The 12756-nt window shown below is 40.4% G+C and overlaps 1 protein-coding gene across 1 annotated transcript in view; it reads right to left on the bottom strand.

Moving 5' to 3' along the window:
• Nucleotides 1–11424, bottom strand: part of HSPA4L (heat shock protein family A (Hsp70) member 4 like) — a 59620-nt gene extending 48196 nt beyond the window's left edge. The window contains exons 1-2 of the mRNA XM_046657461.1: nucleotides 10924–11424; nucleotides 9587–9784 (exon numbers count right to left, since the gene is read on the bottom strand). Coding sequence (XP_046513417.1) covers nucleotides 9587–9784; nucleotides 10924–11285 — 560 coding nt within the window. The 5' untranslated portion in view covers nucleotides 11286–11424. The remainder of the gene's footprint in view (nucleotides 1–9586; nucleotides 9785–10923) is intronic.
• Between the last annotated feature and the right edge of the window lie 1332 nt (nucleotides 11425–12756).

Raw genomic sequence — 12756 nt, 5'->3', positions numbered from 1 at the left:
TTAAGTCCCTCAACAGCCAATAAAGCTCTTCATGGTCTGCTCCTTGGCTGTTCTACCCTGTAACTTCAACCTAGGCACATTCGTCTTCTTACTATTTCCAGAATAGGGCAAGCACACTTCTGTCTCAGGGCCTTTGTAAATGCTGCTCTCTCTGTAACATATCTAAATATGTCTACATGTCTTGTGCTCTTACTTCTCTCACGTCTCTGCTCAAATGTCAGTTTATGAGAGACATCTTTTCTATCTTATGTAAACACTTCTGCTCCTCTCCAATATATCCATCTCCTACTATTTACCCAATTTTACTTTTTTCCATCATGTACCAACATCAGATACAATTTATTTATTTACTGAAGGTATCTCCACACCAGGGTGTGAACTCCATGAGGGTAGATAATATATGCCCCACTGCCCTGATCTGTGCTATCCAATGGTAGTCACTAGCTACATGCAGCTAGTAAAATTCAAATTAACTAAAATAAAAAATTCAATTCCTTAGCATCAGTCACATTTCAAGTCCTCAAAAGCCAACTTTCAAGTACTTAAGAGCCACATGTAGCCAGTGGGAATACAGAACAGAACATACATAGAACAGATATATAGTAGATTAGAAAGTCCTACTGGATAGCTAGATCATTAACTGGGCACAGTAAAGGTACTTATTGAATGAATGGAAAGATGGCTCCTAAGGGTAAAGTTTATTTGGAGACTAGGAAGAACACAAGTTAGCTAGTTTCACAACACATTTTGATAGACAGTATTGGGGCCAGATTATACATGGTTTCAAATGACAAATTATAAATTCAAAATTTATTTCAGCAGGTAATGGGAATTCATTAAAGGCTGTGGAATAATGGAGAGAAGACTCCATGCTTATATATAACACAAACTGAAGGGGAAAGATCCCAGAAAAGTGCTTTTCAAGGGCTGAACAAGACACTGTTATATTGGGGAACACTGGATTTTCAGGGAAGGCAAGCTGTTAAGTTCATTTAGTCACTTTAACAGATGTTTGTTGACTACTATATGTCTGGCACTCTGTTGGTTACTAGATACATAATAGTGAGGGGGAAAAAACAAAGATATGATTTTGGCTCTCTTGAAACTTACAGTACCGTAGACTCACACAAATGAAAGTAGAGTAGGTGCTACAAAAGAGGGTGCAAACAGTGCTACGAGGGTAGATAATAGCAGGAATTGACCGAGAGGAGAAGGATCAGGATAGGCTTACCTGAGGAAGTGTTGAGGTTTGAAGGAAGAGTAAATGATGATGGGATGGAATTAGGGGAGAGTTTGATGAAGATCCTTTTAACTACAGTGTGAAATAATGGGAGGAGAGGTAGAAGTTATCAGTAATCTATCAGGATGGTGGCATCCAAGACAGAAGGGGGAAGAATTAAGAGATATGTAGGAAGTAAAGTTCAAAGGACTTGTTGATGGACTACATCTTCACTGTTCAATACAGTAACCACCAGACACGTGGCTATTAAGCATGTGAAATATGGCTAGTCTGAATTGAGATGTACTTATTTTTTTTTCTGCTTTTTCTCTCCAAGTCTCTCCAGTACATAGTTGTATATTTTAGTTGTGGGTCTGAGATGTACTTATTATAACTGTGAAATATACTCTGGACTTTGAAGATTTAACATTTAAAAGGGAATATAAAATATCTCATCAATTTTAAAATGCTGATTCTATGTTGAAATAAGATTTTAGATATACTGAGTTAAACATTAAAATTAATTTCACCTATTATCTTTTTAATGTAACTACTAGAACATTTTAAAATTATGTGTGTGGCTCACATTATATTTATATTGAACAGTACTGGAACAGATAATAGGAAGAGGCAAGTGTCAATAATAATGTCTGGGTTTCCAGTTTGCCTAAGAGGGTAGATAGTGGTACCATTCAATGAGTCAGAAAACATTCGTAAGACGGACAGGTTTGGGGAGGGACAATCACAAGTTCTATTTTTGACATGTTGAGATTGAGGTATCTTTGAGATGTACGAGTAGATATATATTTAGAGCTAAACTGTTAAAAGCGGTGCAGAGATGTAGGAGATAATGGAAGTTACTCTTCTCTAACTGTGATCCGGTGAAAAGAGGAAAATTAGGATATAGCAGGAATCAGTGGTTCAGGTGACATCTTCACATCTTGCAAATAACTCCTTGATTCAACATAGTCTCTGCCAGAATAGATATTTGCATACCTAATATGGCAACCTATATGGATGGTTGGTATTCCACCCTAAAACTCAGAGAAAATATGGATTTGCCATCTCTTAGCCTACTCTATAATCTGTCTTTCTCTCAACTCTATTATTTGGACACACTTCTGAATACTTTTAATTTTTCAATACTACACTACCATCACTTGAGTGCACAGAAAATCTTATTCTTAGGTTGATGCTCATGAGTTTAACTTCTGTTAGAACATTAAATCCAAATAAGACTGATTCAACTATCATTTATCAACTGTTAAATTCTTTGAAATACGCTTCACACATATATCACTTCCCAGAGAAAGCTAAACAGTTACCATTATCAGATAGTCTCTGAAGTTAAGAGTAGACAATTTTTAAAGTTAAAAAAATTCAATGTTACAGTTTGGAAATACCCAGTTTCAATACACAGAAAACCTTTCTCAGATAGCTAGAAGTCTTCAAACTCCTTCCTTTTCCAAAAGATTCTAGAACACAACCATTAAATAAATATCTGCCAAGGATTTTCAGAAAGTCAAAATAAATACCTCTTCTCTTTCAAAACTTTTACCCAACTTAAATACCAAGAGAAACAAACGTTACACCACATACTAGGCTGATATAAAAGTTTTTATAAGAGATGATATTCAATAGTTTATCCAAATGTATATCACATAATCCATTTATATTATACTTTTTACAGATTATTTTAAGCACTGTTTAGAAATTCCATTTTATACCTAAAAACAAACAGAGGGTTTACAATGCAGCTTAAATCTATAACATCCAATCCAATGTTACCACCATAGTGGTCGCCCAAGATTCTCAAAGAATGTCACAAAATTCTAAACAAACAAGCAAAACTTTTAAATGCCCTATGTCGTTTTTCACAGTAGAGGGCATAAAAAATCAAATGACAGGGGTTACTTTTAAGAAAGTTGTATTTGTATTTTCTCTTAAAATTTAAGATAAATTTTCTGTCTCTCTTATAATGCCTATTTTTATAAGGACAAGCATAATTATGTTGGAGAAAATACATAATGCCAGCAGACTAAGAGACTTCTCACTTAAGAGGTCACCAGTCTCCAAATTTGTTTGCTTTTTTTGTCAACCTCCACACTAGGGATTCAAAATCTCTTGATTTTACCACTTAGCACTTTAAAAACAGCCCTATTTAAAAAATTTTGGCTTTCCCTTGCCAGTTTCCACAGATCACAATTACTATTTATAGCCTCTTCTGCAATCTTTGAGTAGATGCTAAGAAACACAATAGCAAAATTAATGATGATATGAGAGGGCAATCAATTGATTTAAATCAAGGGGTCAGCTTCTTACATTGCCAGTTTGGCTTTGAATCAAACTGTCAACTGCTGAGCAACTAGTTTCAACTATGGTTGCCAAGATGTCCACAGAGCAGGATTTCTCAACCTTAGCACTATTGACATTTTGGGTCAGGCAATTCTTCATTGGGGGAGTGGGACTATCCTGTGCACTGCAGGATTTTAAAGAGTATCCCAGGCCTCTACTAACTAGACAGCAGTAGCACTACCCCCTTCCCACTCCCAGTGTGACAACCAAAAATTTCTTCAGATATTCTCAGATGTGCCCTGGGGGGCAAAATTTCCTCCAGTTGAGAACCACTGTCCTATACCATCCTTTTCCAAACAGTGTTCTGTGGAATATAATTCCTTAGAGGTTCAAATAAGGTGGGGAAAATGTTCTTTTCTTGGAGTGTTCCAATACTTACAAACTAAGGGATCTGAGAAGTTCTGCAGTAAGGGAAACATCTGGTTATTGTTTCCCACACTTACCTATCTGGAAAAAAGTTGCCCTAGAAGAGGGTGAGGGAGACATGTTCTGGAAAGGACTCACTGTTGCCATTTGCTTTCTAGCTTGCTACTTAGAAACATAAGACTTCTTCTAGGCAGAGACGATTTAGTAATAAGAAAGACTTTCCAGTCCTTCAATATGGACAACAGATACAAATTTTAACATATAAAAAACAAAAATTTCTTTAAGTTTCCAAATGCTTTTAGTGAGCATAATTCATAAATAAATTGGTTCACAACTTGAAACCATTAACAGAAATCACACAGATGTTTACATAGGTAGACACAATATTTAAAAAGCTGATTAAGTACATTAGATATATTACTTAAGTATCAATTATTAGATTTGATACATTATTTGAAAAACTGATTATCTTACTTAAAACACCAGTAAATCAAAGACAAATAGCAATGCACAATAATTTTAAAGTTCTTTTGATTATGACTGCCTAGACCAGAGGGTTTCAAATTCCCACTTGCCACCCATATTTATAAGTAAAGTTTTATCAGAACACAACTACGTTCATTAATTTGTATTGTGGTGACCACATACTAAAAAGACTACCAATGGCATGTTAAACATCTTAAACTCATAAAAGGTACTATGTCATTTGTACTTGCCATGCTTTGCCTTCTAGAAAATTTTCAGAATTTCTTACCCACAAATTCAAGGCAGTGACTGGAGATTCATTTTGTTGTAGATCATATTTATACTAAAAGATTTTATAGTCCTAGATTTGGCTAAAGTGCTAAAAAGTGAGCAATCTGCTCTTCCATTCATCTCAGTACAATCTGATTTTTTTTAAAAGCGCAGGGGCTGGCCCCATGGGGTAGTGGTTAAGTTCGGCACACTTGGCTTCAGTGGCCCAAGTTCATGGGTCTGAGTCCCAGGTGTGGACCTATACCACTCGTGCCATAGCCATGCTGTGGCAGTGGCCCACAAATAATGTGGAGGAAGACTGGCACACGTTAGCTCAGGGCTAATCTTCCTCAGCAAAAAACAAAAGCATACCTATTCATTGAATTTTTATCAACAGGAAAATAATACTTTGAAATGTCTGCCAATAGTAGTGTATCTATCAAAGGAATACAATACAGCCATTAAAAAGAATGAGGTCAATTATAGCTGTATGTTCAAGTTTGAGATGTCTATAATCCATTTTGAAAAAAGCAACTGCAAAATACATATAACGTAATTCTACTTTTGTTAAAAAAATTTTTTAAAATCCCAGTTATGTAGATATACTCACATACTTGCAGAAAAATAGAAACATACTAAAGTTTAGGAGGTGGTTGGGAAGGGACAAAGGGGCAGACTTACTTTGTATACTTTTTCAGCATTTAAAATATTTTTTTAAATCAAAGTTAGCATAAGCCCACAGTAAAACATAAAAACAAAACCAACTCATATACTAGAAAGACTAATAAAAAATGTTAAAGCCTCCTCCACTCTCCAAACTGACATCACCATAAAAAGTCCTCCTACCCAATGACAGCCACTGATAACCTCTGGAGTTTAGCAGTTTCTACGCATAAAAATTTTTAATACCCCAACATAAGTGATCTCTACTTCTGTGCATTGAAGAGGACATCTCACATATCTGAAATACAGTGTATAAACAATATTTTCCCATATTTTCAGATTATTCATACACTGGTAAAAAAAATAGGGAGAAAGTAATGAAGACAGAAAACCAGAGAACTGAATAATAAGAATTTTGATGATAAAGCAATATATCTAACAAAGATCTCCTCAAACGGTTTCATTAAAAAAATCCATTTTCCTTATTGTAAAATATGTTCATAAAAATTCCAAACATTACAGACTACATATTAAATGCACACCCTCCATAACTCTACTTCTAAGAAATATTCATTGTTAATATTGTCTTCCACATTGCTTTCCTCCATATGTCTACACTATCATATTTTTTGCTAGTATATATTTTTTATGAATTTTTAAATGAAATAAGATTTTTTACATGTTCTTAAAATAACATAAAAGCATATTAAAACATTTTAAAAGAATATAATATTTCTTAGAAACTAGCCAAAGTAGATGAGTTTATTGATACTAGAGCAAAGATGATTCTCTATACAATAACTGCCCAGCCAGGGATTTGTCTCTTTGATTTTTACATCCCCATTAACTTGGTACATATACACTATTGTTATCCCAACAGATTATGAAGCACATTGAGGTTTTGGGGCCAAAGAGGCCTGAAACTCAATCCATTTTATTGCTTACTAGTTCTTGGCCAGGATACTTAACTTTGCTTTAGGCTTTTTATGGAAAAAGACAGCTAGTATTACCAAACTCACAGAATTGGTATGATATGTCTATGACAGTGCAAGCACAATGCTGCACACGGCAATCACTATTATCAATACAGGCAGCATGTTTTGGTTGGCCACATGCTTTAATCTGATATTGAATGAGGATTCTTGGCTGCAGTTTTCTTTTCCCATGAGTGAAACTAATCACTTTGATATAATTAAGCCTGAGATGGAAATTTCAATCCCCACATCTATACTTAATTTACAAAGATATCTAAGGCCTTAAAAATGAGCACACTCAGTAATCCTACTTCTAGGAATTCATTTGAAGGAATTAAGGGTCAAAAATTTAGTTACAAAGATAGTTATTGCAGCACTGCTTATGAAAAGAAAATATAAACAACCTAAATGTTCAATAAGAGATGGATTACATTAAGGAAATGATTATACAAACACTAAACTAATGGCATAGCAATATTTTACATAGAGAAAGATTACCAAACAGAAAATGAAGTATAATCTACCCTTGAAACACACACAGAGAAAGCCATCTGGAAGTTTTATTTCTGGGCGGAGGGATTATAATTTTTATTTTCATCTTTTAATGTGCCTGTACGTCTACAATACAGCAGAACAGGTAAAATACTTTTTGTGTAATAATTTTTTAAAATAAGGCAATGTTCAGAAAAAACAGTTAATTTCTTTCCTTTTCAATTTTTGCATGTTAATTTCCTTCTCCCTCTCCAACTTCTGCATTAGAAGAGAGGCTAGTACAACCACTCCAACTTTACAGAAGGTGAATCTGGAGAATTAGTAGGTTAAATTACTTGCCTTTGGTCTCTTAATTGTAGGCCAAAAGTTAAGTAGCTATTTTTTTCACTAAACTGTTTCTCTTGATTTATATTATAAGATCCTCCCATGTATATATAATTATGTTAAAGAATGAAACAAATGTGAAAAAGTATGGACGCTGAAACCAAGAAATCAAACATTTCCCTCCACTATTCCACAGGATCCTTTTATAATGTATTTGCATCTTAGAAATAGCCGTGTCACATAGTATTACCTTGATGTCAGCAACTGGAATATGGAAAAAAAAATTGTGAAAGCTAGTTTATATCTATTATTAAATACTGTAGCATATTAGAAAAGTTACAGGTTCTCTAACAGTTATAAAGCTTTTTGTAAGACAGGCATTCAATAAATAAATGTCCAGGGATCAGGAAGAGCTATGTTTTCATTCAATAATTTAAGTCCCACAAAGTAGACAGACAGCGTAAGAACACGGGACTACAGTGAAGTATTAGTTCAGTAATGATAAGAGAGACATTCCCGAGGTAAATGATAGTACGCAGCCATGGGAACAAGGGCAGAGTTTCTGATGCAAGCTAAGTAAGAATATGATCCCTCCACCTTAGGAAATTTCTAGTTTGGATTAGGCTCATTAAATCTAGATATGAGTAGCACTTCTCTTACCCACAAGTCAGAAATACCATACTAAATCTCAGCCCCATAGAATTAGCCAATGTACCTAAGAACAGTAACAAGGAGACTTCTAGAAGACTCAAACGAGCAGCCTAATTTTTAAAGAATTCTCTTTGTAAGTCTGGCCAGGCTCTTTAAAGAATCATGGACTCGCTACTAAGATTTCTGAGCCTGGAAATACACTATCTGTCCTACAGTTCTGATTTCTGATCTTTTAGGATAAGGCTTTAAGGGGAATGTCCATCCTACTTCTCACTTTTTCTCCATAGGCTAAGTCCCTGAAGCGAAAGACTGCCCCCATTAACCCTACTCTGCTGAAAGAAGAGAGTGGAATTTCCTGATCCTTTTCTGGCAGAAGCCCGTATCTGTTGCGGCCTAAAACAAAATCTTGTAGAGATAAAGTCATAAATAGTTAACAATTACTGCTTCAGCCTCTCATTGTGCATAAAAACCAGAAAAAGATGTAAAAAGGAGAAGCAAGAGTTCTAAGAGTACAATGAAGATTAACTGATCTATGCTCAGATTTGAGAATATAAACATACAAAATTCCAATAGAAGAAATATAATGCATACATCTAGAAAAAGGTGGTATAAAACCTTCTAGAATATTCTTTGAAAGAAACCAAAGCAGAGACTGCTCCAAGTAAGCTACTCTTCAACATTTCCTTGACATATATTAAAACTATTCAAAGAACTGTAGTAATTTAATCATTTAAAGGCTTAGTCTAACGCTGATCTTGGTTAAGATTAGTCTTATATTTAAAGTATTATGTTTTGGACCACTCCGAAGGGTGAAATTAATATGGTTAGTTACCTTTCCACAGAAATTAAGACATAAACTTTTGATTTCCTCATAAAATTACCAGTAACGGGAGCCTATAACAAGAAGCTAGCCTTTCATATCCCTAATATTCTTTGCCAACAAAGTTCTCAGACCAGAGAAACAATGGAACATGTGGAAACATGTTTCCATGACATAATGCCACTCCTTTTAAGTCTCTCATCAAGTCTTCATAATAGAATCACTCCACAATCATGTTTATACAAGACAGCCGCCTCGGACTCCGCAACAGCTCATTCTGTATAAATACGCTTTTGGCAGGTTCTAACTCCACGACTTTCCATTAATGGACGTACATTACCAATACAAGAGGCCAATGACGCCCTCCCTGATTCTCGAATTCTCAAGGACACTGGGGTAAAACCCTGCACATCTCAACCCCTTCAGCAAGAAAAAAAAAAAAAGTGCTTTCCAGGCCCCATGAACCTGCAACTCATCTTCCAGTGTGTGCAGTCTAAGGTTTCATTTCTTACTTTTCCGAGAGAATGCTGTCACGCAAGGATGGAGAAAAGAGGAAGGGAAGAATGAATGAAGAGTTCTTTACTCAGCTGGCCGGGGAGACCCACCGGCCCGCGGTGGAAAACCCCACGCCAGCCCCACCAGAGGTGAGCAGAGACCTTTCCCCAATGTTCAGTAAGTCGAGGCGGTTCCACACCAACCCCTTCCCGAAAACTAAAGCGGGGCCACTGGGGTCGGGCGGCAGGGAGACACGTGTGTGCGTACAGAAAGGAGAGATGCACTAAGTATAAGACGTAAGTCCCTGTCCTTGAAGGAAAAGCAGCTTTGCAGAGCGACCAAGTCCGCCTCCCCCCGGGCCCGCCGCCCAGCGGTCTCCAGAGACTGCAGCTGACGGACTGCACCTGTCATCTCAGGGTTCGGCGCGCGTCCGAAGAAACTGCAGGCAGGACCACCGTAAGGGTCGGGGCGACGACCAGACAAGGCACTTACGGGGTACACCTGTCGCTGTACTCGTTGGCGATGGTCTCGATGCCGCCACTCCTCGCTACAGCGATGTAGCAGTTGAGAAAGCCGAGGTCAATGCCAACCACAGACATCCCGCCGCCTGAAGGTCGGGGTGCTGGCGCTGAAGCCTCCTGTGTGGGGACCGCGTCCTCTGCTGGGCTGCTGCTCCTGGGACTGCGACTCCTACGGGAAGCAAAGGTGAGATGACCCGAAGCGGCCGCACATCAAATCTAGGGCAGCGCGCCGGGGAACCGCGGAGCAGGGAGAGGCCGCCCGCGCCGCAGCCTCCGCCGCCTCGGTCTCTCTCCACTGCGGTTCGGCCGCCTCCAACCGGCAGTTACGGGGGTCTGCGCCTGCGCGTTCGGCCGCCGGGGACGCGCGCGAGCCTCCTCTGCGCGCTGGAGGATGCTCCGGGCCTCGACTTCGGCCGCTTCCGTCAGCACTCGGGCAACGGCCGCCTGAGATGCTGCGGGTTCGAGAAAGATCTGGAAAATGGAGGCCCCTGAGCGAGCCGGGTATGGGAGGGAGGAGAAGGCGGAGCGCGGAGGATCAGGGAGGAGAGAGGGGGGAGCGGAGCTGGCTTGCTCGCCATCGCGCGGCGGCCGGGCGCACTGCGCTGGTAGAGGTGAGAGGCAGCCGCGGGCCCGGCGCTTGGCTAACCTATTTGGAAGCGCCCCCTGGGGTGGTTTTTGGCACCCAGGGGCAGGCCTGTCGCCCCGAGGGCCCGCCCGCCTGCCCGCAGCCCGCGCACCCACCCGTCGGCCTCGCCGCCCCTAGGGGCCCATGTGCCGCCGGCCGGCGCGCTCGCCGTCTGCCCGCGGGGTCCTGCCGCCCGCCCGCCGCCGCCGCCGCCGCGCCCGGCTCTGTGAGGTGGCGCCCATTGTGCGCGCGGCGGCGGCCTCGCCTCGCCCCACGCCAGGGGGCAACGCCGATCCCAGGGCAAGGAGTCCTTTGCGCTTCACAGGCAAAACCGACTCAACAAATTTGTGCGGTTTTTTCCCTTAACAGGGCTCGAAGTATCAAAATCCAAACTTCGGTCAAGAAACGAGCTTTCCTTTCGTGTAGCTTCCTTCACATCATTCACACGTTCACACATGCAGTCTCCTCCGCTAACCCTGCCCTCGGAAAACCAGTTTTACGGGAAAGTGACCTTACGTATGTGCGTGAGTCACTGTGACAGCAGGCAAGCCTGGGCATCGCCTCCAGCCCCTGCCCTTTGGTCGGCGGAAAAGGAGCCCACTGTGGTCCAGCTGTGTGCCTGCTTCATTTGATCAGCGTGTGTCGTCGGTCTGAAATTTAACCAAGTTATGGTTTACACTTACCAAGTTTGGCTGGCTGGCTCCTTCTCCTTCAGTTCTTCGCGGGGCTCCAGTTTCTTCTCACCCAATTCCTCTTGTGTTTCCTTTTGCTTCTCGCTTAATTCATCGTATGTTTCCTGTTCCTTCTCGCCCCATTCTTCGTGTCTTTCCTCGTCCCTCTTGCCCAATTCTTCGTTTGTTTCCTGTTTCCTATCTGTTTCTGTCTTGAAAGAGACTTTCTTGCGAGGTTTTTTAGCCCTGTTATCCTTAGTTGCCCAGTTCTTAAAAGCATTTAGACTTTTTGCTACCATCAATGCTGCAACAGCAGTAGCAGCAAATATGGTGATAGCTCCTGCTGCTGTTGCTATGAGGAACATGAAATCCATTTTCGACGGCAATACTGAGGAAACTGGAATGTACAGTATTGTTTGACTCCACTCTTTCTACATGAAAGAATTGCACCTTTCTTCCATTTCACAAGCACCCGGGAAGAGTGGTGGCTCCCAGTCGTCGCCGTCCTCTCCGACCCGACCCGGCAGGACTCGGCGGAGGCGCGTCCCAGCAGGCGTCGCGCGAGCCGCGCGTCGATTGGGTACCGCCCGTCGCAAGAGAACCCTGGGCCGCCAGGCCCGCAGGGCGCTCGTGGCTTCTACCTTTTCTCCTCACGTGTCTCTTCAGCCATCCTCCTTTTGGGCCCGCCACCATCTAGATTTATTCCAGAATATCCTGAAACTCCTAGGACCATTTATTTATCCATGCTTTCTGTCTGTAAAACTTGAAGGTGTGAGAATAATTTTTCGACTAAACACTTAAAACATCAAAGTAAAAAGAAACAGTTGAGGTTAGGAGCAAGGGATTGTTACCACATTCTTTACAATTACCGGGAGGAAATGAGAGTACCTAGTAGCTAGAAGTATGACAGGGTTTGGGGTCACATAGACTTGGGTTTTAGTCCCAGGCTTGCGTAACTTACTAATGGTAGGACTTTCGGCAAGTTACTTAACTCTCCAAGTCCCAGGTTCAAAATCTGTTAAAATGAAGACAAATATACCTACTAGGGTGTTTTTATGATTAAATACTGTTAGCATAGCAATGGTGCCTGGCATCAAAAAGACCAATAACTGGTAGTTATGCCTAGCTGCTGGTAGAATATAGGAAGTATATTGGTTTATCTATATTGATCCATGTCCAGCAACCCTGCTGTACTCTCATACATTCTAATATTTGTAGTTTCTTGGATTTTCTGTGTATAGAGCCACATGACCTGGGAAATAATTTTTTCATTTTTAATCCTTCTACTTCTTTTTTCCTAATTATGTTGCCTAAGCTCTTCAGAACTATGTTGAAAATAAGCAGTAGTGGTGAGCATCCCTGTCTTGTGCCTAACATTAAAGTACTTCCGGGGCTGGCCCCGTGGCCCAGTGGTTCAGTTCGAGCACTCCGCTGCAGGCAGCCAAGTGTTTCGTTGGTTCAAATCCTGGGCGCGAAACATGGCACTGCTCATCAGGCCACGCTGAGGCAGCGTCCCACATGCCACAACTGGAAGGACCCACAACGAAGAATATACAGCTATGTACTGGGGGGCTTTGGGGATAAAAAGGAAAAAAATAAAATCTTAAAAAAAAAAGTACTTCTGTGTTCATGATGTAAGAAAGTTAAAATTATCATATTTTCCCAATTTGCTAAGTTTTTCTAATAAGTGGATACTGAAGCTTAACAAATGTTATTCATCATCTATTGAAATGATCTTTTTTCTCCCTTAATCTGTTAATGTCGTGAATAATATTAATAGATTTTCTAATATCCTTGCATTCCTGGGATAAACCAGCTAGGCCATGATGGTTCTGATTGTTTTTA

The sequence above is a fragment of the Equus quagga genome, chromosome 3, assembly GCF_021613505.1.
Source record: "Equus quagga isolate Etosha38 chromosome 3, UCLA_HA_Equagga_1.0, whole genome shotgun sequence".
Taxonomy (NCBI): Eukaryota; Metazoa; Chordata; class Mammalia; order Perissodactyla; family Equidae; genus Equus; species Equus quagga.
The sequence above is the reverse complement of the archived record's forward strand: the minus strand, read 5'-3'. Positions and strand labels throughout refer to the sequence as shown.